Here is a 26,124-nt window from a genome sequence, read left to right as displayed (position 1 = left end):
GCTATTTTGGTGAAACACAAAGTATATAAAGCCCCCAGATGAACTCTCCTCCTCAGGCATCGCTGCCCAACATCTTCCCTAAAGCACGTGGCACAAGCCAGAGGGTTTCACCCCTCCCAAAGCTACAATCTGCGGGAAATTCAGGCACTCCTCATTTGGGGCGGACTGCAGGTGCTGCCCGGTGCCTTCCCCTCCCTACCTGGCAGGCAGGTGCAGTCGTAGGTGGTGTCCCCGATCTGGCGGCAGGTGCCCCCGTTCTGGCAGGGCGAGGGGTTGCAGGGCACGTAGAGGTGCTCGCAGTTCTGCCCGGTGTAGGCTGGCTTGCAGGAGCACTGGTAGGTGCCCACCTCGTTGGTGCAGCTGCCCCCGTTCTTGCAGACGGGCGGGGAGATGTTGCACTCGTTGACGTCCTGCTTGCAGTTGGCGCCGTGGAAGCCGGCGGTGCAGCGGCAGACGTAGTGGGCTTCGAAGGGCACGCACTGGCCCCCGTTGGCACAGGGGTTGGAGGCACAGGGGTCGGCCTGCTGGCAGGTTTTGCCTGGGGATGGCAAGGACAGAGGGTGAGGGTGCAAACAGCAGCCCAGCTCTTAGTGGCGGCGAGGCGGCGAGTGATCCACACCGCGCTGCAAACCTCCATCCGGGATCCAAACCTGCATCCCCTCACCTCCAGCCCCCATCACAATTCCCTCGGCCGCCACCCACCCTCGCCACCTCCCAGACCCCAAAACCAGAGGCAGCTCTCCAGCCCTGCGGCAGGCCATCCCTCGCCGTGCAGGGCCGTGCCCGCCGGTGCCACCCTCACCTGACCAGCCGGGCGGGCAGCGGCACTTGTACTCGCTGAGGGTCAGCAGGTCGCAGGTGCCGCCGTTGCGGCAGGGGTTGCTGAGGCAGACGTTGTCGCGGGGCGTCAGGCACAGCTCGTCGCTGAAGCCCAGGCGGCAGGCGCAGCTGTAATCCACGGTGCTGCCGCGCACCAGCGCCGTGCAGGTGCCCGCGTTCTTGCAGGGGGAGCTCAGGCAGGGGTTGGGCAGCTGGCACCGCTCGCCCACGTAGGCACCGCTACACCTGGCAGGGGCGAGACACCCATCAGCGGGACGGGCCTGAGCGGCCCGAGGGCGCCGTGAGCCCCAGGGACCGGCCCGGCCCCGCACGCACGGCGGGTTTGGCATGGAGAGGCTCTGCCCTGGCTGGGAAGAGGAAGATGAAAGAGGTGCTGGGAACAAAGGCGTCCCCCGTGGAGGGGCCTGTGCTGACTTGCAGAACCGCTGACATCCTGCGTCTCATCGCAGGGAGAGTCTTCTCCCTCCCCTCCCCGCTGAAGGGGAAATCGAGGCACAAGGGATACATGGTGGGGGCAAGAGGAGCATACCCGTGCCCACACCAAACCCATGGGGCCATGGGGACAGCCCTGCTCCCTGCCTGTCCCTGCCCATGCTGGCGTCTCTGCCTCACCAGGGCTATTTTTATCCTCCCTCTGTCCTAAATCACTCAAACACAATTAAGCAGGGGCTCAGCGCTGGCTGGCAACAGGTGGGACAAGTTCCTGCTCCTCGAAGTCAGCTGAGAGCTTCCCCAAAGCCAAACCCTGCACAAGGAGGGCGAGTGGCCCTGGCTGCTGCATCCCTCTGAGTGAGACAAGAACCCCTGATGCCACCACCAGCTTCACCGTCTGTCACCACTGGCCAGCTGGGCTGGAGCAGGGCTGGAGCTGGCAGCAGAGCTATGCCCTGAGGGCAAACCCCACCAGCCATCCTGGATGGCCTGGGCAGGATGTGTGGCTGGTAGGACCCTGCAGAAGGGGGAATCTGACAGAGCAAAGCTGTGCACCTGACACAAAAAAATCCCAGGGATGAGGCACAGACCCTCAACTGGGGGTAAGGCAACCCCAGCTGGAGGTGATGGGTGGGGAAGGTGACAGCACTAGGTCACTGGGGGACTGTGGTCCCCACGGTGCAGTGGCAGGTCAGGCTCAGGCCACCACGAGCTGACACCTGTTGCCATCAGATCTGGTGGGACATCGCATTCCTGAGCCTCCTGCACTGCCTCCAAGGCTCCTGTGGCAAGGGGCTGAGCAGGGCGGGGGTCCCAGAGGATGCTGCAGGGCACAGCGGTCACCCAAAACAAGCCTGTGGGGCTCCCCTGGTGAAGCACAACCAGCAAACCCCACCCTCAGCCACAGCGCAAAGACCGTGGTTTCAGCCCCGCTCCCCCTCTCCTCCTACTTTTTTTTCCTTTTTTTTTTTTTAACCCAATTCTGATTTCATTGTCGGGGATTGTGTGAGAATTTGTCAGGATTCGGAGACATTTTGAGTTAATGAGACGGCATTATCCAGGCCAAATGAAAAAGAAAATGTGTATAATAATAAATCAGGGCATCTGCTCGGCACACAAAGGGCGGCGGGGAGCAGGTGTGCATCCTAATGAGGCGCAGCAGCTGCCGGAGCCCGCGCACCGAGCGCGGCTCGCCGGCGGCTCCGAGCCCCGGGCGCCGCGGCCGCGCTCCTGGGTGGCTCCGCGGGGGAAGGCGGAGGATGGGGCGGGCGAGAAGGGCTCTTTGTGCGGGGCCGGGCACGGCAGCAGCAGCGGGGACAGGGGCAGGCACAGGGGCAGGCATAGGCACGCCGCTGGGCTGTGCAGTCATCTGGTAAAATCGCCGCCGCGCCGCGCCGCGCACGCTTTTTTTCTTAAAACAATCCCCGCGGTGGCGATCTGCGCTGGAGGCTCCGGTGGGAGGGGGGAATGGGAGTAAGGAGAGGGGGTGGGAAAAAAAGGAATAAGGAGTGGGGGTGGAAAAAAAGGGGGATAAGGAGAGGGGGTAAAAAAAAGGGGGATAAGGAGAGGGGGTAAAAAAAAAGGGGGATAAGAAGAGGGGGTGAAAAAAATAAGGGGATAAGGAGAGGGGGTGAAAAAAAAAAGGGGGATAAGAAGAGGGGGTGAAAAAAAAAGGAGTAAGGAGTGGGGGTGAAAAAAAAGGGGGATAAGGAGAGGGGGTAAAAAAAGGGGGGAATAAGGAGAGGGGGTGAAAAAAAGGGGATAAGGAGAGGGTGAAAAAAATAAAGGGAATAAGAAGAGGGGGTGAAAAAAAAAGGGGGATAAGAAGAGGGGGTGAAAAAAATAAGGGGATAAGGAGAGGGTGAAAAAAAAGTGGAATAAGGAGAGGGGGTAAAAAAAAGGGGATAAGGAGCGGGGGTAAAAAAATAAGGGGAATAAGAAGGGGGTAAAAAAATAAGGGGAATAAGGAGAGGGGGTGAATAAGGAGAGGGAGTGAAAAAAAAGGGGGAATAAGGAGAGAGGGTAAAAAAAAAGGGGTATAAGGAGAGGGGGTGAAAAAAAAGGGGAATAAGGAGAGGGGGGGAATAAGGAGTGGGGGTAAAAAAAAAGGGGGAATAAGGAGAGGGTGAAAAAAAAGGGAATAAGGAGAAGGGGTGAAAAAAAATAAGGGGAATAAGGAGAGGGGGTGAAAAAAAAAAGGAGAGGAGGAAGAAAAAAATTGATGCTGGACAAAGAGCGACGGCGGCAGCGCGGGAAGTGCGGCGCAATCTGCCAAGGCACGGTGCTGGCACCACGGGAGAGGGACAGGATGCTGGGGGACCAGGAGGGGATGGATGGATGCTCGGCATCCCAGGCCAAGGCAGGAGGGCAGTAGGGCTCTCTGGAATTGGGGTTCCTGCACCGTGAGGTCGGGGAGAGGGGCACACAGCCCAGCGCCCTCCCACACAATTAATTTTCGGGTTGATTCTGATTCCAGCACAGGTAAGTGGGGGTTTGAACACATGGATGGGAAAAGAAAGTAAATACCAGCCTGAATCTGGGTGTGGTTATTAGCCAGGAGGTTAATCAGTGATGGGAAGAACGCTCTGGGACAGGGAAGCCCCTGCCTGAAGGCACAGGGCAGGTTGGAGTCACTGGCAGTGCCCTGGCTTGGGGCTGCTCAGGTGTTTTCCAGACTTGTGCTTCAGGAAACCCCTCGAGTTTCATAGAGCTCGTAGATTACTTTAAAATTAATTTCTATTTGTTTGCGTTAAGAGCTGATTTATGGCCACAATCAGCTCCAGAAGTGAGCAGGGTGCAGCAGGTGTCAGGGAAGAGTTCAGTTTGGAAGGGCTGGGTTGGGCACAGGTGGGCCATCAAGTCCAGGGTACACTCACACTCCATATTTCTCCTCCCTGCAAGGGGCATTCTCAGCAAATCTTCAGGATAAAAGCACAGCACAGGCACCCTTCCAATCCAGCAGTCACTGCTCCAACCCAAGGAGGAGTTTCTGCCATTCCACGTGGGGCTGTGCAGCACAGACCCTCTGGACGTGCCCAGCAATCCCAACCTCACACACCCACCTCACACACGACTCCCAGCACGGGGAACCTCCCAAATCCTTCCATGGTTTCTAAGTCATCTTGATTTCTTTGTGCCCAGGACATTCTCCTCTCTCACACCTGCTGGATTCCACACTGCTCCTGCATCTTCTGTAGATGCTTCAGCAGAGCACGGGGCTGTTCCTGCCCTCTCTGCAACAGCAGGTCTGGGACAAGCAGGGAAAAGCACATTCCCAGCTATGGATGAAGCCACAGGATGAATTTCACTGTTCCCTCCCCTCACGGGTCCTGGAGCTCACTCACAGACAGAGGCTGGAGCTGCATTTCAAAGCCCAGCAACCTCAGCAGATTCAGAGTCCTGGCTGCAGAGGAAAGCCTGGAGACAAGTCTCGCATGCAAAGCGAGAGATCAAAAACCAGGTGAAGAATCAGGGCAATCCAAGTTGTAGTAATTTTTCAGCTCTTCCAGGTCTGGAAAGGCTGGATTCAGCAGAGCTCAGTTCAACACCCAGCTTTGCTACGACCTCACCATGCAGCCACCTATTTCTCCAGGCACTAAAAACTTCTCCTAAAGCTCAGCCCAAGGAGCTGAGCTTTATTTTCTACAAAAAACATGAGGTGGTGTCAAGGATTGCAGGTGAGCAGACGTGGAGGATGCGACATCCCCGCGGGCTCAGCCAGGTGAAGATCACCCTGTGGTTTTTCCTTTGGCATTTCCCAAGCCAGGGCTACCCAAACCAAACCCCAAGCAGCTCATGGAAATTAGCATAGGAGACATTAAAGCTCGGTTTTAATTACAGATAGACGTGTTGGCAGAGGACAGGGCGGGTGCTGCAGGATCAAAACAGCTCAGGAGGGCCATTAGAAAGCACCTTGGAGGCACTGAAATGTGGCCAAGCTGCCTGAGGTCCTGAGGAGCCTCTGTGAAAACCTCAGTTGGACCAGTGTGGTCACAGTCCCAGCTCCATGCATGACCAGCACCCCGTTCCCAAACCAGGCAGGAATGGCTAAAAATACCCATGTGTCTCCCTCACTCTTTCCACTGGCTCATTAATGCACGGAGGAGGCATCAAGTGCTCCATTTTAGCCACTGATGGAAGGTGATGGCATCTCCATCCCAGTGATGGCCAAGCCCTGCTCCAACACACAATTGTCCCTCTCCCAGCACCATTGCAGCAGACAATCTCACAGCTCTACACTTCTGGGGGGTGTTCCACCACGGGACCAGGCAGGACAGGGGACAGCAGGCAGCCCCCATCGCTGTGGATGAGGGTGCTCCTTGCAGGGGTGGACACACTGATTTACACCCCCCGGGTGTCTGGCCATCCCGGTGGCTTTTTTTTGTTTCTGGGGGTCAGGCAGAGGCTGGGAGCTGGATTCCCACAGCACCAAGCTGGGATGTGTCTTCCCCCTCAGAATGAGCATCCGAGTGCAAACTGTGCTGAGGGGGGACACGATTAATAATGCACTGAGCTGCCGGCCATAAATCTGCATGATTCATGGCCAGTGTGAAGGGTGATGGAGAAGGCCTTGTCCAAGGTCAGGCAGCAGTCCCTGGGGACAGCCTGGGAACAGCAACGGCGGCCCCGAATTCCCACTCTGCTCCCAGCACCAAGCCTGGGCCAAATCTGGATCTGCCCAGCACGGCCACGTGCATTTGTTGTGTCTGCTGCACATCCTTAAGGAGTTACAACCCACGGCCCGACGCTGCAGCTATTGCAGCAAGCTCCAGGAGAGCTCAGCAGCTCAGAAATCACAAGCAGGAACGAGCTGCAGGATACCAGAGCCAACTGCTGGCAGAGGTGGCAGAGCTGGGGTGCCCATCCCAGCCCCCCCAGCCTGTGGGTGCTGCTCTGGGTGCTCCCCGTGCTGCCCTTTGTTGGCTCTGTCTCACTCGTGGTGCACGAGGCTTTTCCTCCAAGCCACCAGCAACAGGTTTTGTGCCTCCGCAGCAATGCGGGCACTGAAAGCATCCCGAGGCAGATGTTCCTGCGACCTCTGACCCAAGACTAATGTTTTCCTTTTTGCTCTAAGCTGCCATCTGCCACGGCCAGCACAGATGACACCCAGCCTGGCACGGCTCCCGCATGGCAGCACGGGGGCTTTGTTCAAATTTGGGATGCACAGCCCGGGGCCAGGGCGTGTCTCAGGGGTGCTGGCAGCACGGGGGCTTTGTTCAAATTTGGGATGCACAGCCCGGGGCCAGGGCGTGTCTCAGGGGTGCTGGCAGCACTGGGGCTTTGTTCAAATTTGGGATGCACAGCCTGGGGCCAGGGCGTGCTGGAAGCACAGAGGATATCCTGGATGTTCTACATGTCCTGCATCACCCCCCAGCTCACACCACCCACTGCCCTCCTGCCTGGCCGCAGCACGTCCTCCCAAGGGACACTGAGACCGTGGCAGGGCTGGAGGTTAAAACCCACTCTGGGCTTAAAATGTACAAAAAAAACCCCAACAAGCAAAGTGGAAACCAGGTGTAAACGGGAGCACATGCACGGGCTGTCCCCCGTGCCCATCCTATGGAGGGGGAGGTTCAGGGGGAGGGGACGGGGGCTGGTGGGGAGCCCCACATCCAGGCTGCCTCTTATCTGCTCTGCTATCACCTAACCTCTTCCTCACCCTCAGCTGCTGGAAGCATAAACGGCCGGGGTTGTTTTCCCTGAGGTATGAGCAGCGTGGGAAAGCTGAGCAGGGCAGGCTCAGCTCTTTATTCCAGCACTGTTTTGGGGGCACTTGAGACCAATGGGACCAGGACACTCCCTGGTGCTGGGTGTAGGGTCTCCCACCACGGGGAGAGGCTGGGCTGGGGGATGCCATTCCCTGCCCCGTGGTACCTGTGGCTCAGAACAGCCACCTCAGATGAGCCCCTGAGCTCAGGCAGGGCCACCCCAGCACAGAGAGGGTTCAGGACCACAATTGTGACCTTGAGTGGTGCAGAGGGTCCTCTCGAGGGACCTTCCCACCCCCAGAGCCCCGTGCAGCAGCAAATGAGCTGTGTGACCTCTGAGTGGCCGTGCCACCGTGGCTGGGACCCCGTGGAGCAAAGCAAGTGGCCGAAGGTGAGCAGGACACTCGGATTTCACACGTTTGCTGGCAACAGCTGAGGGAAGGAGAACCAGCCTGCAGGACAGCCTCCCTTAGCTGCACAGCAGCCCAGAGGCAGTGCAGGCTGCTCCCAGGTGCAGAGCAGAGGCACGGCCCTACACCTCTCGGGGTAACCGTCCTCCTCAGGCTGACAACAGGAAACACAGTCCTGCCCCACACCTTCCCCTGTGCCCCAGCAGCTCACAGCCCAGGCAGCAGGGAGCCAGCTTCCCATCAGGCTGCCCCACACAGCCCAGAGTCACCTTTCCAGTTGTGCCAGTGGCTGCCTGCCTGGCACAGCCTGGGAGCGACACCCCAGCTCTCTGCTGAAGTTACACCCTTTCCCCTAAGACACGTTTGCTCGCTGCCAGCCCGGCCAACCCTGACCTCCCCTGGCTCCAACATGACCAGAGAAAAGGCCAGTGCTTGGGGATATGTCTCCCTGAGAGAAGAAACCTGCTCCTTCCTCCAGCTTATCCCATTCAATTCCCACTGCAGTGCCTCCCCAGGAATCCTTCCCGTGGTGCACGGAGCAGCAGGTGCACACTGTGCTCTCCAGGGTGGCTTCCTGCCCTGGAAACATCCTGCTAACACACTCTGGAGCCAGGGGAAGGCAGGGAGGCCTGGACAACAATCCTGCTGGGGAATCAGAGCTCAGGACCCTGCTCTCTGCCCCAACCTGCCTGGCATCACCAGGAGCACACAGGAGATGGGTGCAGGGAGGCGAGGAACACTTTTGGGTGCTGCCCTGATCTCCCTGGAGCACACGGGGCTGTGGATGCTCCCTGTTCCCTGGCAGCCAGGAGCTGGGGGGCTGCTTGAGCCCCCTCCAGCTCCACACCTCACCTGCAGCTTTGCTCGGTGGTTCCTGGCACGTGTGGCTGTTAAGAAACCCAAAAGCTTCACCACAGCTCCCAGGAGAGGCACAGCATGAAGGCAGAGCTGCCCAGCTGCCCTCACCCATGTGGGGCACCCCGCCTGGCTGATGCACCCCAAAACTGCCCCACAGAAACCTCCAGCAGCCACGACGGAGCTCCCAGTACCAAAACCCAGCTCAAGACCTCAGCGGTGGTTTTTTTAAGAAGTCTCACCCAGGTCCTGCTTTATTAAACACTCTGGGACACCAGCCTGGGAAAAAAGCAGAGTTTCACACAGGGAGGTGGTTGGCAAAGCAGCAGGTTACTCCAAGTGACATCAGGTTAATAAAGCAAGAGCAGATCTCCATTCCCGTTTAATTAAAAAAGTAAACTGCAATCCCAAGTCTTTGATGTGTTTTTTTCTTCTCTTGTTCCATTTCATTTTTGACCTAGCCCAAGTCATCTAATTGAGATTTTAAGACCCAGACTTTCATCTGGAGAGAAACTAAAGGAATTCCCAAAGCTGGATATACTCCTGGACAGGAGTGGGGAAAAAACATGCTAGAGCCCTGTTCCTCCTATGAAGGAAAAAAAAAAAAAAAAAAGGCTTTGTTTCTTAAGCAGACATTAGTCAGGACAGTTTGGGAATCCAAGTTCCCATTGTAATGAAAAACAATATAATCCCATTACTAAGCAGAGTGGCCAGGCTATTCAGGGGTGGTGACTGGCTACCTGGGAAGGAGCTGCCTTTCAATGCAGCTTCATTCACAACAAACATGAAAGATGTCGAAGGAAGAGCCCAAGACAAAACTCGCCTCATTCCCACCCTCAACAATGGCTGCTATGAAATATTTGTTTTCCCCAGTCGATGTTTTTTATATCCTTTGCTGGTGTGAAGCTGCACAGCCCCATTGTTTGTGGGAGCCCTGCTCAGCCTGGCCCCTGCTCCTCCTCTTCAGGAGCCCATTTATGGGGTGACCACGAAGGATGTGCTTCCAGCAGAGGATCCCCAGGGAACACAGCCAGGGCTGGGGCTGGCACACGGTCCCATCACCCACCCGTGTGACTTTCCTGGGGCAGGTCCCCCAGCGAGCACCCACAGACACTGAAATGGCACCTGGCCCCTGTGGCATCTGAGATCACCCCCTACAACTGCTCCCTGCCCTCGAAAAATGTTTTATTCCTTATGCCAGCAGAAGAGAAAGTCAGAATTTGTGGGAGATAAGGAATTTCTGCCTCCACAGGCTGCCCAGCACTGCCTGAAGTCTTCCCTCCCCACCCGTTTTGGGGTAGCTGCTGGTTTTCCCCCACTTTGGACCCAGCATTTGCTGCCCATGCAGGTTGAATTCCCTCTGCTGTGCTCTCAGAGCCCTGGCACACACACAGCCCCAGTGTCACCATCTCACTAAGTGATGATGGACTCCTTTTTTTTCCCCCTTTCCCCCCTCAAACCAAGTTTTGGCTAAACACTGCGCTGCCCTAGAGCCAAATATGGAAAACTCCCACTCGTGACTCCACCGTCCCACTCGTCTAATCCTGAACTTAAACCCTACGATTAGGATCTGAACAGCCACCAAAAGTTTAAACAAGCTAAATTTAGCCCTGGTATTTATAAACAAGGAGGAGAGGGGGGTTTTGCAGAGAGCACACGGGTGCCCCGTGGCACAAAGCCAAAGAAATTCCTGCTGGGGACGTTTTGGTGGGATGGGGAGTGGGCAGAGGTGGCAATGGCCAGACAGGGATGGATCCAGCTCCCCTCAACCTCACAGCCATGAAGCTGCTGGCCTCCCTTTGCAAGCAAAACTCCCAGAATTAGTTATTAGCAACAAAACTCTCGCCCACTTGGAAACCACGAGACCTGAGAGCAGACGGGCATCAGCTCCTGGGATCTGTACCCCGGGATTTCTGCTGAGTTTAACCAAGGAAACGGCGAGAGAGGGAGGGAAGCCTCTGCCTCAGACACCTTTTGCCAGCAGAAATCCCTGTGTCAACATGACGCCCTCGCCGAGGGAGCGGGACAATGGTGGCGGCTCTGGCCTCCGGCCGCAGCCCGCATTCCTGCCCCCCTCCCCTGGAAACCCCCCTTTTGTGGGGAGCAGCAGGCCCTGTGAAAGGGCCGTCTGTCGCCCTGCCTTTTGACTTGGAGGTCTGTGTCTAACATTTTAATAGGGGCTGGGGGCCGGGGACAGCCCCCTCCTCCCTCCTGCCTGCTGCTCCCCCCGTGGGGTCACTCTCCCAGCCCGCCCCAAAGCATCCCAGAGGACAGCCACATTCCTCCACCTGCTCCAGAGGAGCCATCCCATGGCTTCAGCATCCAGGAGTGCCTTTGGGAGGGTCTCATCCTGTTCCCCCAAGCAGGGATGCTCCAGCAAGGCAGGAGTGCTGGGGACACGCTCTCCTCCATGGCTGCTCGTTGACAGCAGGAAATTCCTTAAACTAAAATAAACCAGGGGACACTCACAAATGCTTGATCCCCAGGCAGTGATGCCAGCAGGGAGTGTGTGGCCCTTGAGGTCCCCATCACCCCGCTGACATGGGACAGAGCAGGTGACAAAGCCAAAAGCCACAGTGCCAAGGGCTCCTTGCCACGCTCCTCTTGGGGACAGGCGTGACAGGCACAGGTAGCATCACATCACACACCACAGAGGGTGAGGAGGGGTTGGCAGCAGGACGCCAAACTCAGTCCTGACAACAGATCACGCACAGCCCAGAGGGTAGAAGAAAAGCTGGCACTGCCACTCTCAGCCATGGTGACTTTAAATCAAGCCCAAGGCCACCCCTGGGTGCCCCTGCAGCACCCAGCCCTCCCAGCCCACCACCACCAGCCCACTTGCCTGCAGGGTGCCCCTTCTATTAAATAAGGGCAACGTTATAGCATCATTAAAACTTAATAAATCCATTTCCCATATAAATACCATTAAATCCAGGTTTTGGGGAAGGGAATTAGGGTGAAAACTTGTTAAAAGAAAATTACTTCAGCGCAAATAAATTTTTGCAACTTGACTGAGCATGAAAGTTTCCCATTAAAATGCGACTCGGCTCCCTTTGCTGGAAATGTGCAAGAGCCTAATAACCATGGCCTAAACATTAACTGTTTAACTGGCTTTTCCAATATTAACTCCAGCCTGCCATGGGGGGAAGGGGAGGACGTGATGGGTGAGTGCTTAAAGCAGACATTAATTACGGCTGTGTGAGGGAGGCACACCCCGAGCTCGCTTCTCACCAGCATCCTGCTCCCATGGCGCACGCTGGGATTTTGGGTTTGTCCTGTGCAGGGCCATGAGCTGGACTCAACGATCCTTGTGGGCCCTTTCCAGCTCAGGGTGTTCTGTGATTCTGTGATTGCCAACAGAACTGATTTTGGGTATGGCTGGCTTTAAGCACAGCATGAATTCTGCTGCACGTGAGGTGGTAGGCATGAGTTGGACTCAGTGATCATGGTAGGTGCCTTCCAACTGAAAATATTCTTTTTGGGGCCCATATATAGCCCAGCCAAACATCTCTCCCCCATCCTCAACAGCTCACAGAGGTTTTATTCCAGCATCTCTCACACCAAGCACTGAATTTACCAATGGGAGCCTCCAGCAGCATTGGGATGCCCAGAGAAGTTGTGGCTGCCCCATCCCTGAAAGTGTCCAAAGCCAGGTTGGACAGATCTGGAGTAACCTGGGCTAGTGGAAGTGGAATGAGATCTTTAAGGTCCCTTCCAACCCAAACTACTCCACAGTTCCATGGTCACCCTTTTGACCACCAGCAAATTGCTTGAGATATGTGGAAACCCCAACACCATCCTGTACCACAGACCCTGCCCATGGGGGACCTGCCAGCATGAGGAGGTGACAGGAGAGGACCTGACCCACCAGATGTGCACCAGAGGAAGGCAGAGTCCAGACGTGGGTGTCCAGGTGTGAACGGGACCATCACACCTGGCCAAATGCTCAGCACGGAGCTGCTCTACCAGCAAGACCCAGGTGTTAAACCCTGGGGAGCTCCCAGGTGGACATCTCTAACTGTCCTGGGGAGCTGCCATGGTCTGGTGTCACTGGGACCAGCAGGGTGCTGCAAAGGCTTCCCAACATCACACAGCAGCTCTGCTACAATGCCCAGTCAACATGGCCTGACCATCATACCTCTCTCCTCCTGGGTGCCTCCACTCAGAGACCCAAGAATCAAAAATCCAGCATTTCCCCTTTACACCAGAGCAGCATTTCTGTCCTTATTCCAGAATTCCAGAACTCTGGCTGCAGCAAATCCTGGCTCACGAGGGCACCCTGCAGCAAGGCAGCATCAGGGACCGGTGGGATTTGGGCACAGCTCTGGAATGGGTGCATGCAGGACCATCCTTCAGGCATGGGGCTCAGCACCACGGGCATGCGACGAGATGAAAACACCATTTGGGAAGAAGCTGGAATCATCCCAAACCATCACTTCTCCAGACTGCTGATCCTTCTAACTCTGAACACAAAGCAGAGCTGCAGGAATAGCCCAGCTTGGGGAGTGGTGAGTGAGCAGCCCAAGTGCCCCTCGGTGCTGCCCCATCCCAGGCTGCAGAAGGAGCCTGGCAGGTCCTCAAGGATGCCTGCACACAGCTCTGAGCAGAGCAGGGGACCCCGAATACCTTTTTGGCCACTGGGAAGAAGGCTGCACTCAACCAAGACCCCACAGCAGGTCTGCTTTCCCAGGGGGGGTTTAAGTTACATCCCAGAGGCTCTTCCACCCTGCAGCCCCAACAAAAAAACCTCCACCTGGCAGCATGTTAACCACAGAGAAGTCACCATCCAGATCCAGAGCTCACCAGCTCTCCCTAAGTGCACCCTGGGGCTACTCCCTCGTTAAACACGCTGATGCTCTATAAATTTCACATTCCACTCATGTACACACGCTGCCACCACTTGGGACACCAACCAACACGAGCAAAACGAGGGTCACCCCACCTCCAGACCTGGAAAAAGCAGGTTAATTTCCAAACAATGTTATTTTAAAACTTGCTAACTGCCTCCTGATTATGTTGTCCGAGCCCTTAATTGGTGAATAGCCTGGTCTAGCAGTGACTTATACGTGTCACCCTCGTGCTACATACAATAAACCATAACAGCCTGGGAGGTGAGGCCAGGTGTGAGGTATCAGCTGGAACAAATGGACGTGTTGTGGCTGCCAGCAGGAAGGAAGACAGCGAGTCAGGTGTTGAGATGGAAGAGATTTTGGTGGAATGAAACATACCCCATACCACGGAGTGAGTGACCTCCAGCCCCAGGGAGCAGAGCCCTGCTTCACACCACGAGACCGTGGAAATTGAAGATGTCCCTGCTCGCTGCAATGACCTTTAAAGGTCGTTTCCCACCCAAACTGTTCTGTGAGCACACAGCTTTGAGTACCTGGTGGGGAATTGCCCCATTAATGTGAGCTGGTGAACACTGCTGTGAGCTCCTGACCCCCTCAGCATCTCCCCATCTCTCCTGCTCATCTCTGCGCCGTGGCACCCACTGGGATATCTCCTCTCAAACACATCCCGTGCTCATCACACAGGACAGCCCTCTGGCCACCACAGGTATCCAAGCCATGAGAAAAACCAAGCCAAAAAACCTCAGCCCAAGCAACAAAATCCCAAGAACAGAGAGCAGAAGTGAGTGGGACCACCTGAGACAGCTGATAACCACCAAGACACCTTGCAGAGAGCAGAGATAAAAACAGATTCTTTCAGACAAGAGCTAAAACCCCCACTGCTCTCCCAATGACCTCAGCAGCTGGGCTTGAGTTTCTATTCCACTGGAATCCGCAACAGGTGACACTTTGGTATTTTTAATCTCCCCTCTTACCCATTTCCACCTTGTTCTTTCCGAGAATGAGATCAGACTTGAAAGAGCCAACAAGAGTTCTCAACATGGCTGAATCATTGCTCGTCTACTTCTTTAAGAGCTTCCTCTGGTTGATTGTTCAACACTCCACCCTCTTCCTCTCCAGCACCGAGACTGCATTTTTTCTTTGTTATTATTTCATGGAAATAACGTTGGGTTAAAGCACATGAGAAAAACCAAACCAGAAGGAAACTTCCGCCCTTTACAATGAGATAACAATGACTGAGCAGTTGAATAACTTGAAGGGCACAGAAACTCGCGGGGCTCACATCACTCCTCTGCCTTCCTGGTTGTCTCTTGAAAGAGTTTTGAGCTAAAATAATCACCTCTTCCCACTACGGTCCCCTTCAGAATGTTTCTTCCCATGTTTCTGGCCCGCTGCCCGTGGAAGCTGGTGGTGGCAACAGGCACCAGCTCAGGAGCCACTGCCCTGGCTGAATGACAACGCTGCGCTGATTCATAAACAGAGGAAGTACTTTAGCAAGCCGACTCTTCCCCCTTTTCAGCACAAGCCCAGTGATAATTTAACTTATTCTCTCCCCCCACCATCTCTTTTGCTTCTCTGAGCAAGAGGAGAAGCCACGCACAGCTCCTCTGGCTTTCATGGTGAGAGGCTGGTGGAGCAGGGCTGGAAGCTCAGCCTTCTCTCAATGCCATCTGCTTTTAACTAGCGGAGCAAGGGAGGTCCTGGGAATAAATGTCACATGGCACAGAGAGCTAAAATCAGCCCGACTCATTTGCAGGGATGCCAGTCAAAACTAGAGTTATCCAACAGTCTAATTAGGAGCTATCACTAGAAGTCAAAAACGACCTCTTGGAAAAAACTTCTCATTTAGTCTGGGAAAATGCCTTAGTCCAAGGCGAGTGCCTTTTCTGGAATGCCAGAGCTCCCCAGCACCACGGAACCTCACGCCAAGCCCTGCAGCAGCCACCAACTCCAGCCTGGACTTTTTAAAGCTCCAGCCCTGGGACAAAAACACCCAGAACCTTCAGCTGGGGTCTGTGCAAGACCCACAAAACTCCTGCTGCTCTGCCTGTGCTGAAAGACCTGAATAACCCTGCCAAGATGGGAAGCAGCCTCAAAGGAGCCTAATTAGGGTGCTTCTGCCTCAAGCCCTCCAATCCAATGCTTGGTCCCTCCATTCACTTAAAGCCCTGCGTGCCCTGCACTGCCTGGCAAAGGGACAAGCAAGATAAGGCACCTGGAGCTTTACAAACTATCCCTGTAAAATAACAGAATGCAGAGAAAGCTCCTGGTCTCACACTGGCAGTTCCCTTTCCGTAGCAGAGCTGATAACCCGGGGTTGGAGTTATCAGAGTCGGCTCCGCGTAACCCAACGAGCTCCGTCCCGCCACAAGCGCCGGGACACTCGTCCTCTGGAGCAGCATCCCCCTCATACACTATTTATTTCACTCCACTTTCTAATTGGATTTGTGGGGGCAGCACAAAGGGGCTTTATGGCCAAACTTTGTTAAGTGCCAGGCCGAGCAGAGATGTGGCCAGCAGCCAAAATGGTGCATTTCACGCAGGCGCCAAAGGGCAGTGCCAAGCTTTTCTGCGTCTGGTATCTCGTGCTCTTGGCTCTGCTTTGTTTAAGAAGCTTGGAAGCAAAGCTCCTCGTCAAGAGATATTCAAACAAAGTGAAAAACCAGGATTTTGCAAGTTGCTATCAGGTAACTTGGGAAGTTGCACCTCCTTCAGTCTGGCCGTACCCTCATCGCCCTGCACGGGACAAGAGCTTTAGCACACCCAGAGCACACACCTTGTGCTCCTGCAAAAATAACTCACACACGCTCACAAAGCATCTGCAGCCAAGAGAGAAGTGGTTATTCACAGCCAGCAACCAAAAACTTCTTTAAAGTTAACTTTTTCTCCTAAAAAAAACACCAACAATCCACCCCGAGCCTACTTTAGAGGCTTCTCCAAATAGAGCTCACACACATCAGATCTAATTAGATTCCATCACCATCTGCACATGAAATGTAAATCAGGAGTTGCAGAGACTTAAGAAAAAAAGGAAAGAATGACCACAAGGAAAAGGAGGGGTGTAAGGTTGGGGAGGGGGTGGAGGGTTGGGCATTCTGGGAAGCCATACATGATTAGTCACACAGCATTAATCTGCCTCCCTTAACAATAGCTGCCGAATTTCGACCGAATCCCAGCTGTCGCTCTTTGAATGAAAGAAAACAAGATTTAGAGCGTCAAGCGTTGGTAAGGGCTTCTGTGCAAAAAAAAGTGGCGTGCATTCATTAGTGCCTCACAAAAGGACTCAGCCTTTGTCCATTAAATTGCTCATGTGCCTGATTGATTTGCTGATTTATTTGCACCAAAGGGTTGGGGGGCTCAGCTTGGAGAAGGGGGCGGGAGGTGCCCGGCTACTGGGCAGAGTAACGGCACCCAGGCGGATTTGCAAAAAAGCAACACACATTGTCAAGGGAAGCTGCCATTCAACAGGTTGGGATTGGAAATGCCTTCAGGTTCCTCCGTCGAGGACTTCCTATTTGGAAATTTGGGGTGGGTGGGAACGTCTCCCCGCCTGCTCACAGCTCGGGCCATGTTCAACAGGCAGAGGGGAAATCTGGCCGGAAAACAGAGCCTTGCCCATTCACATTTCTTTTATGGAATAGTTTTAAAAAGGGAGCTGGAGTCTTATTCATTTCTCTTGGTTATTGTTCCCTGGGAGCCTGGAGTGAATCGGCCATCGCTGCGGTGGGTCGGTTGGTCCTTCAAAGAGTCCCAACGCTTTACACATCCGTTTCCCCACAATCAGCTTGGAGAAAGACCCAGTCTGGGTGCCAGGTCCCACCAGGAACGCCAGGCTAGACCACAGCTTGGCACCAGCACTGGCAGAGCTGCAGGAGGAGGTGCCCTGCTCCCCTGGCGATGCCCCATCGGCCCACGGACACCGCCGGGGCAGCTCCAGCAGCCAGAGCCATGCCATGGAACCTCTCTTGAGTGTTTACTGATGTACTGGTCACCCTAGAGTGCAAGGGACTGAAAGGCAATGCTTCAGGGCTAGGAGGGAGTAGCTGGAAAACAGACAGACAGACAGCCTCCCTCCCCACCCAACGGTCCAAGGAGCGCCGCGGGCTGGCCCTACCTCCTGCTCCATCAGCAGGGCAGTCTGCATAGGCTAACACCAGCAAAACATGGCCCTTTGCCCATGTTTTTCCACCCAGCCAGGAACAAAGCCTGATCCTGCCAAACTCGCGGTGACTCCTACACAAGCAGGTTATTCTTGCCACTCAAGGAAAGAAAACGCATCTTGCCCTATTAAATCCAGAGCCTTCAAAGCAAAGTCAACATGCATGTCAATAGCTTTGGTCGGGGGAGATGAAAATCCTCTGGCTGCTCCATACTTACTGGCACACCTCCGTCCCGTTGGGAAAAGTTTCACACTTGCCCCCGTTGAGGCAGGATTCGGCAAGCTGCGAGCACCGTAAACCTGCAAACAGAGGGACAGCATTAGCCACAGCTCAGGGCCCTGGTGGCAGCAGGGGGGCTGCATCCCCTGGTGTCACCCGGGCTGGGGACAGGCTGGCTGAGACCCCCAGACCCCCCGTGCCTGCACAGCCTGGTGAGGTGGGGTCCAGCACCCGGCAGCCCTCACCCGCAGGGTGATGGACAGGGCAGGGACTGTGCAGCCCCTGCGCTGAGAGGCTCACCTAAAAATAAACCCAGGGTGGGTTTGAGGGTAGTATCTGCCTGCTCCTCCAGCAGGACTGACAGAGAGAAACCCCAGATCAGGCCCTTGACTGACAAATGCCATTTGGGAAAAAACATCCAGCCCAGGGCCCATTAGTTACCATGAGTCCGGTAACGAAATGAGTCGCCCGTCATAACTTGCTATGAGTAAAGGTTTCATTGTCTGCCCTCAGAGCCAAATTCTGCAGAGTTACCACAGCAACTCGCTGAAAGTACCAGAATCGCTTCCGATTTCCACCCCGGCTCGCTCTTCCCCTTCTCTGCCCGCTCGCTCGCTCGCTCTTCACGGTAACTGGTTCTGCGACACGCGTGTGCACCCGGGGCAGTTTCACATCGAGCGACTGCAGCTTCTCAGCGCCACCGCCGCAACCCAGACCCGGCCCCGGACGAGCCCACGCAGCCCGGGGTCAGCCCGCTGGGGCTCCGTGGCCACGGCACACGGGCTGGGGTGCCGGGGATCACTCCAGCCGGGCGCTGGGGACCGCTCCGGCCGCGCACAACTTTCTGCAAACTTCTCCTCCGACGGCTCCCAGCCCTGCTGCGGCAGCAGCACGGCTGCCTTCGCTCCCCAAAATCCTCTCAAGGCTCTCCGGATAGCTATACTAGCTCGGCAGGGGGGCACTACAGGGTCCGGACCCCCCGGGATGGGCTGCTCCCCATCCGTCCCGCACCACCGGCCGCTTTAGGGGCTCTTTGCCCGTGCCCCGACCCGCTGCCCCCGACGGTCGCGCCGCGCTTTGCGGCGAAGCACCCGGACCCGCCCCGGAGGGGGGGCCCCGGGGGACCCCGACTTTCAAGAAACAGGAAACCGAGAAAAATTTGCAAAACGGTCAAAAGCTCTCGCAGAACAGCGGCAGCAGCGCGGCCGCCGGGCCGAGCCCCGGCTCCCCCCGGCACCGAGCTCCGCTGCCCCCGACGGCAGCGAGCGCCGCTCCCCGCGGCAGCCTCGGCACCGAGCTCCGGCTCCCGGTGGCCCCGAGCGCCTCCTTCGGGGCACCGAGCCCCGCCGCGCTCCCCCGAGCTCCGGCCACCCCCGCGGGGCTCAGCCCCGCTCTCCCAACACGGTTCCGGTCCCGCTGGCAGCGAGCTCCGGCTCTCCCGCAAGAGCCCAGCCCAGCCCCGGCGCATCCCGCGGCACCGAGCCCCGGTTCCCACGAGGACCCCGCTCCCGGACCCCCCCCGAGGGCGCCGCGCTCCGGTCCCGCCGCAGGAGCCGAGTCCCGGTTCCCACGGGAACCTCCCGGCCGGTGCCCGCCGTGCCCCGCCGGGCTCCGGTGCCCGCCGCCGCTCCCGGCAAACTTCCTGCGGGGCGGGCGGTGCGGGGCCCGCGGCGGCCCTCACCTCGCGTCAGGGCGGGCAGCAGGAGCACCAGGAGGCCGGGCGCCAGGAGCCGCTCCATCCCGCTCTGCTCCCGCCGCTCACAGCCGCATAGATCCGCGGGGCCTCGGCCGAGCCGAGCCGGTGCCGGTGCCGGTCCGCGCCGCCCCGCCGGGAGCCCCAGACACAGCGCGCCCGAGCGCAGCGACTCCGAACGCGGCGCCTCCCGCGGCTGCTCAGCCCCGGCGGGCCGGGCCGGGCGGCGGGGGGCGGGACGGGACGGTGCGGGGCGGGCCGGGCGCCACGGGACGGGAGGGGATGGGACGGGACGGGCGAGACGCTCCTCCCTGCCCAGCCCGGGGGGCCGCCGCTGGGAGCCCCCTTCCCTCCACGGAGGGTCCCCGAGTGGGACGCGAGTGCGGCCGTGGGGTCCGCGCAGCCCCCACGGGCAGCCGCGTGCCTCTGTGCAGCCACCGCACAGCCCCGGTGCAGCCCCCTGCATGCAGGCACGGATGCACCGGGTGCAGCTCCTTCTCTCCGTGCTGCCGCCGCACACCCCCGGTGCGGCGTCCCCCCGCCGTCCCCCAAACCCTGCAGGGCAGGTCCCCCATTCCCAGTGCAGCTCCAGCACAGCTCTCACGTGCAGCCACTACAGAGTCCCAGCACAGCTCTGGACGCCTGCATGCAACCCCCACAAGCAGCCCTGCATTTCCCCAGTGCAGCTCCGGACACCCCCAGTTCAGCCCCCACCCCAGTATTGGTGCAGCTCTCCCCCATGCACACCCTACATAATCCCAGTATGGCTTCTCCATGGTCCCAGTGCAGCTCCTGTACATCTTCCCCAGTGCAGCCCCCCAGCCCCTGCACAGCCCCTGAGGCCGCAGTAGCCACCGAGCGACCACAGGAATCCCCAGGACCAGCCTGGCTCACGGTGTGTCCGTGCAAACCACGGGACACACGGGAATGGGGCTGTTGTACCATCCCCTGGTACTGGGATGATGGGTCAGGGACTGAGCACCCCCTGGTACTGGGAAGAGCAGTGTGGGGATCCCCCCTGACCCCCACCAGGGCTCAGGTGTGCACAGGTATGCGGAGCCGTTTCCCACCCAGCTCCCCTGCAGGTGGTGCAGGCAGCTGGGTCGGATGTTGTTTGTTTTGTGCTGTGAACTCGTGAACTCCCAGGCAGAGCCTGGCCAGCCCCGTGCGCCGCATCCACAAACAAACAAACATTCTGGGATAAACTGGGAAGCCAAACCCAGGGGCAGCCCCACAACCCCCACATGTGTGCGGCTTTCCCCTTAGAGCAGTGACAGGGTTCGCTGTGTCTTCATCCTCAGAGCCCCACTCCTGCCCCAGCTGCCACAGGGCCACGATCAAGCATGGAAAGCCAAGCTGGAGTGCCCCACCTGAAATCCATGCAGGCCTTGAGCCCAGGGCAGGTTGAAGCCCTTAACTGGTGTTTGTGGGTGTCTCCTGCAAGCAGTGGCTGCAGGGGGTGCTCAGGGCTGTACTCACAGCGCACCACTGATGGGAGCAGCCCGTGTGAGGGTGCTTAAAAATGATGTTTCCTCATGGGGCTTTGGGGGCCAGCCCTGCTCAGCGAGGCTGCAGTGCCTGCAAAAACTCAGAGAGTTTGGGCTACCAGCTCTTCCAGGCATGTGGGTACTTAAATCCCACTGGACTCTTGTGTCTACCTCAAGAACTGCTGGAGGGTATTGGATGGTGCTTTTACAGCTCCCAAACATGAGAATGGGGAGGGATGGCTGCCGGCCTCTGGCTGAAAGCTTGGGAAAGAGGAAGGGGAAGGAGGGTCGGCAATGGGTTAACGGGAAGGAGGTGACACTGTGGTCATCTGTGTCTCTCATCTCAGGGTACCTCTCCACCAGCCCCCAGGCTCATCCCATCCCATGCCAGCCCTGCTGTTATCCCACTGCTTCCTGTTGTAAACTATTTCCAGAGCAAGTGTGAAACAATTAAAGAAACCGAAGGGCAGAGTCTGCTCCCCAGATCAAAGGCGTGAGCCCTGCAGCGGTACCTCACTGCCTCCCTCCTTCCCTGCTCCTCTGCCTTCCCCACTCTGGGCTCCAAAGCAGTGCCCTTATCAGGGCTGGGGAACCAGGGCCACGGTGCCACTCGGGGTCCAGGTGCCACTGGAAGCTCGAGCCTTGAACGATTCCAGAATGTGGGTGCTGCCTGTTCTATCCTCCCTGCAGATACAAATAGGGTGACAACTGGGCACTGGGATGTGACCCCGCCTGTGCCACCACAACCTTGTCACCATCCTCAGCCTCATACAGAGGTGCAAGGATAGCCTGAGGTTCCTCCACTTGGGCATCCTTAGAGATGGAGACTTTGTGCTCTTTGTCCATCTCCCCCCTTTCCCCTCTCCGTCAGAGTCCCTGGAGCAGGGAGCATCCCAGCTCTACCTGCCTGGAAATACCGGCTGAAGCTTTGCCCGGGCTTGTTCCCCATGTGCAGAAAGCACTCTGCATTCAGCTCAGCTGCGCTCTGGGACTTGATCCCTGAGACTTGAGAGAGACCCCCCTGCCCCTTGGACCACCGTGGGCATGCCTGGGGACACGGGGCTGTCAGGGTGCCACACCTGTGCCACCCGGGGATTGAGAGGTGGCGATGCTGAGGGATGCGCAGGGTGGTGCAGGCACTGGATAACCGTGTGTCCCAGGCTGCTCCTGGAGCTGCTGGGCTGGAAGGACACATGGGAAGCCAGGAGTGAGGCCTGGCCCTGGGTTTCCTTCGTGGCTGGAAGGGTCTGTGTGGTGTCCACAGCATAAACACAGCCAGACCGGGCGTGCGGCCGCGCAGCCGCGTCGCCTCGTCCCCCAGCACAGAAGGTCAAATACATCTATTTATTGCCATCACCCCGGGGCTCCGTGACCCCGCAGCTCTGGGGCTCTGCTTGGGGAAAAGGCTCTGCTGGGAGGGAGCTAAAAGGGTCCTCTGCGGTTTCCTATGGAAGTCTGAACACGAGGATGGCTCCTCCAGCCAGGCGCTGCTGCGAGAGGTCCCCGCTTTAATCTGGTTCCATCCTTCCCCTGGTACTGAGGGATCTGCTGCAAGATCCTCGTGGGGAACCTCCTCAAGTTTCCTTCTCCCAGACGCCTCCTCCAGAGGCTCCTACCAGCAAAAGTAAAAAAGGGAGGAAGGCAGAAGTCAGCGCTCAGCATAAATCTTTTTGCAATGAGAGGTGAATAAGACATAAATCCAAAGAAACTTTTTCTTTTGAGTGGTCTTCAGGGGTTAAAAATAATGGGATTTTAGGTCCTTTTAAAAATAGTGTTTGTAAAAGGCTTTAATAGAAACCTTGGCAACTGTCCATGTGATTAGTGATTTAAAAACATGAAACCTCCACACATGTTTAAAAGTTTTAATAAGTTAAAATTAAATGAGTGAAACTCTGGGAATATTTTTTTGTTACTGCAAGCTAAGAAAATCATGTCCGTTAAGCAAAACTTAATACAAATATAAACAGGTAATGCACATCTGTAAATTATTTTCATGTCTCCAGGGGCTGGAAAAAAACCTAAGTGAGACCAGCATTCTTATATATATTTTGCCTTGACAGCTCAGGAAAAAATTTGCCAAAAACCAGAGTTAGAGCATTGGGCTGGCGTGGGAAAGTTGGTTTAGTGAGAAATTTGCCCGAGGCTATTTAAATAAAAACAGGCGTTTTTCTTTAATGGCAAATGCCTGTTAAATACAACCAACGCGGCTTCCAATCGCCTGAGTAACTTGTGTGCCTATTCCTTCTTGACACTTTCATCTCTTTATCATCACAATCAATATTTTGCTCTTATACCTTTGGTGCAATAAAAATAAGACTGATAAGGCAGACATCAAACTGGATCTCTCCTGCTTTCCCCACCGTGCTTGGCTTGGCATTGCTCTGCTGCCTGGATTTTGGAGCAGCAAGGAGGGTTAGCCCTCCTCATGCTGGTACATGCACCCCCACCCTCCCTCGTGCTCTGAAAAAAAACTAATTTTTAGTAATTAAGTGTGAATCAAAGCAGGTAGAGCATCCTGGAAAGTCTGAGCAGATAAAAACGCACTGGTCATGGGGTCTTTGAGGTAAAACTATCCCCAAACTTCTCCATAATGGGATTAAGGCACGATTTTCTGGGGCACTAGAGAAAAGAGGCTGGATTTGCAAGAATGGTCTAAAGCCTGATTTGTTTTAATCTTACCTTTCTTAAAGAGCTGAGTGGAAGATTGTGCCTGGACGGTCACAGGTTAAATCACACTGTGCCATCCCTCTGCCACAATGCTCTGGCAGCATGTGCCCATGGAGGATGACTTTCCTCCCGCTGGTGCAGTGGATTTGATCCCATCAGGATGTCCAGGGCTGGGATGGGACAAAGGACAATCAGTCCTTGCTGCCATGGGCAGAGATTGGTGCCATGTGTGTCCCTGCCCTGGCACGGCTGCCACACCGGGCTTGGCACCCGTGGAGTTTTCCTCCTCACGGGCTGCTGAAACTGGTTTTAATTGCAGGGTTGCTCCTGGCCATCATTTCTCAGTGTGTAAAATCTGCTCAGGAGCTCTCACCCAGGGATTAGTGACAGGCAGGAAGACGTCCCCAAGGAGCAGCTTTGCCTGCACCGTTTGTACCTGGGTGAAAGGTGCTGCTGTGGAATTGCGCTATAAAATCTGTGTCACATTTAAAATAAAATGTCTTTATGGGCTGTGAGGGGAGAGCAGGTGCTGGGCAGGCATTGCTCAGCCTGGCCCTGGCCCCTTGGTCCCTGTGCTGTTCCTATCCAGCTCCATAAAACAACTGAAACATTCTGTGTTGTGTAAACAGAGCCTGCTGGGGTTTATGGAGCTGCGAGTGACAATGTGCTTGTCCCCAGGCCCGTCCCAGCCCACATGGGCTGCTGGAAATGCAGTTCTCCCTGTCCTGTGCTGCGTGTCCCTGTTCTCCCCATGCTTGTTCATGCCTCTGTCTGCACCCTGCTGCTGCAGAGCCTGTGTGTTCCTCTCCTGTCCCTCGATTCCTCAGGGTGTCAGACACCCAGCTCAGGGATGGGGCAGCTCTGCACCCACCCGCTCTCACCCACAGGGGAGATGCAGGGGGTCACCCCGACTCTCTGGAGTGCAGACCCCAGCCCAGATTTGTCCTGGTCCTTGGGACGTGTGGGACACGTTTGTATTTCACGTGCATCTTCCTGCAAGGCCATCTGTTCTTGGCCTTTTCTTCCATTCCCCTTTCCCTGCCAAGGCAGTTTGCATCACCTCAGCAAATAAATTGCTCACCGGCGTGTGTGGAAGGGGCAGGATTAAACCTCCTCTGATATCTCCATTAAATAATCGAAAACCATCGCTCACAGCAGTGAAAACCCAAGCGTGATTCTGTGTGCACAAGCCCGGGCATGAACCTGATACTGGATTTCTGGACTGTGGTGCAATGCCACGCTCATCCAAGTCACGCTGGCATCCCCGCAGTTTCACCCGGCTCTGTGCTGCTGGGATTCGCCTCTCCTCTTTCTTGAGGGCACACGCTCAAGAAAAAACGTCATGCCGTGCGGACACTCGCCCCGCAGAGGTTTCGGGCAGGTTTTTGGGAGACATCACTCAGAGATCTGGGCGTGCCCCTTCTCGCTCTGCTGGCCCGGGGGGCTGGCTTGCAGGGTCCCGGGATGCCACCGATACCGGCAGGGAGTTTCAGGGGCAGTTCAGTGCCAGCTCTGTTCTCACAGCTCTGGGATTTGGGACTCCTGTGCTGGGATGAAGGCAGCTGAAATTCTTAAGCGATTACAAAAAGAGATTAAAAAAGGATTTTCTGCACCCCAGCCTTTGCTGATGCTCCATTCCTGGGCACTCCCACCCACCGCCTCCTCTTTCCTTCCTCATGGAAATGGGAAGACTGGGAGATGTTTCTCTTTCCAGCACGGCTGCAAAGCAGCCCTTTGCCCCCTGAAACACGCACAGGGAGGACCACACATCCCCTGCACTGATGCAGGGTGTGCTGGGCTGTTGCAGTCACACTGACAGCCCCATGCTGGGGTGGTGGGGGTGCTCCTTTGTCCCCCCGGCCACAGCTGGGCACATGTGAGGGCTGCTGTCGGGGAACGCTTCCCACCCAGCTCTGACCTTGGTGCCTCCCAGCAAAAACACCTCCTGGAGAGGGGCCAAACACAATAGCCAGTTCCTTCTACTCCCTTCCTTCCCAGGCAGCCACATTATCACAGGGCTCGGCCGCGAATCAAAGCCAGGCACACGAAGACGGGAACCAGGAGAAATCAGCCCAAAGATGCCATTTCCTCCCGGAGAGCAGCGGCTGCAGGGCACCGGAGCCACCCGTGCTATCGCAGGGTGTCCCATCACAGCCTGGCAGGGAGGGAGGAGCCCTGCAAACCATTCTTGGGGTACCCAGGAGCTGCAGGATCCCCCCGTCATGCCCAGAGCACCCCCTGTGCCTCAGCAGCTCCCACGGTGCCTTTGGTGGTGCCACAGGCGGTTCCAAAGGGGTTGGAGGAGCCCCAGAGCCCGTTCCCAGACCTCTGCTCACGGGCAGCTCTACGTGTGTGATTTCTTTCCCAGAAAATCATTGAGTGCGGGTTTTCACAGAATCATAGAAATGTTAAGTTGGGAGGGAGCCGTCAGGATCATGGAGTTCTGTTCTGGACCCTGCGCACGATACTGTGGGAGATGGTATCAAAGGCTTTGCTGAAGTTCACAATGATTACATCTACTGGCTTTCCTAGACAGCTTTTAGCTTTAGGCTGAAAAACAAATTTAACTAGAAGTCCCCGTGATGCCATAATCCTTTGTCTCTAAGGGGGAGAGGTCAGTGCTGTTGGGCGAGGCTGCTGCCTCTCAGCGGGATGGGGCTCGGGCTCCCTGGCTCTCCCCCATCCGAAGGACGGCGTGGCGGCTGCCGTGGCACGGTGCGGGCACGGGCCGGTGGCACGGGCCGGGCCGTGTGCCGTCCCACCCCCGGCACGGGCTGGGAACCGGGAGATGCCAGCAAGGTGC

General features: G+C 56.5%; 1 protein-coding gene across 2 annotated transcripts in view; it reads right to left on the bottom strand.

Annotated features, from left to right (window-relative positions):
* Window positions 1-19,346, bottom strand: part of NOTCH1 (notch receptor 1) — a 42,278-nt gene extending 22,932 nt beyond the window's left edge. For both annotated transcript variants that reach the window (XM_021543598.3, XM_021543599.3), the window contains exons 1-4: window positions 19,156-19,346; window positions 17,473-17,554; window positions 803-1,065; window positions 200-538 (exon numbers count right to left, since the gene is read on the bottom strand). In XM_021543598.3, the coding sequence (XP_021399273.2) occupies window positions 200-538; window positions 803-1,065; window positions 17,473-17,554; window positions 19,156-19,213 (742 nt within the window). In that variant the 5' untranslated portion in view covers window positions 19,214-19,346. The remainder of the gene's footprint in view (window positions 1-199; window positions 539-802; window positions 1,066-17,472; window positions 17,555-19,155) is intronic.
* Between the last annotated feature and the right edge of the window lie 6,778 nt (window positions 19,347-26,124).

This window comes from Lonchura striata, chromosome 22, assembly GCF_046129695.1.
Source record: "Lonchura striata isolate bLonStr1 chromosome 22, bLonStr1.mat, whole genome shotgun sequence".
Lineage (NCBI taxonomy): Eukaryota > Metazoa > Chordata > Aves > Passeriformes > Estrildidae > Lonchura > Lonchura striata.
This window is presented reverse-complemented; position numbering and strand designations above follow the sequence as displayed.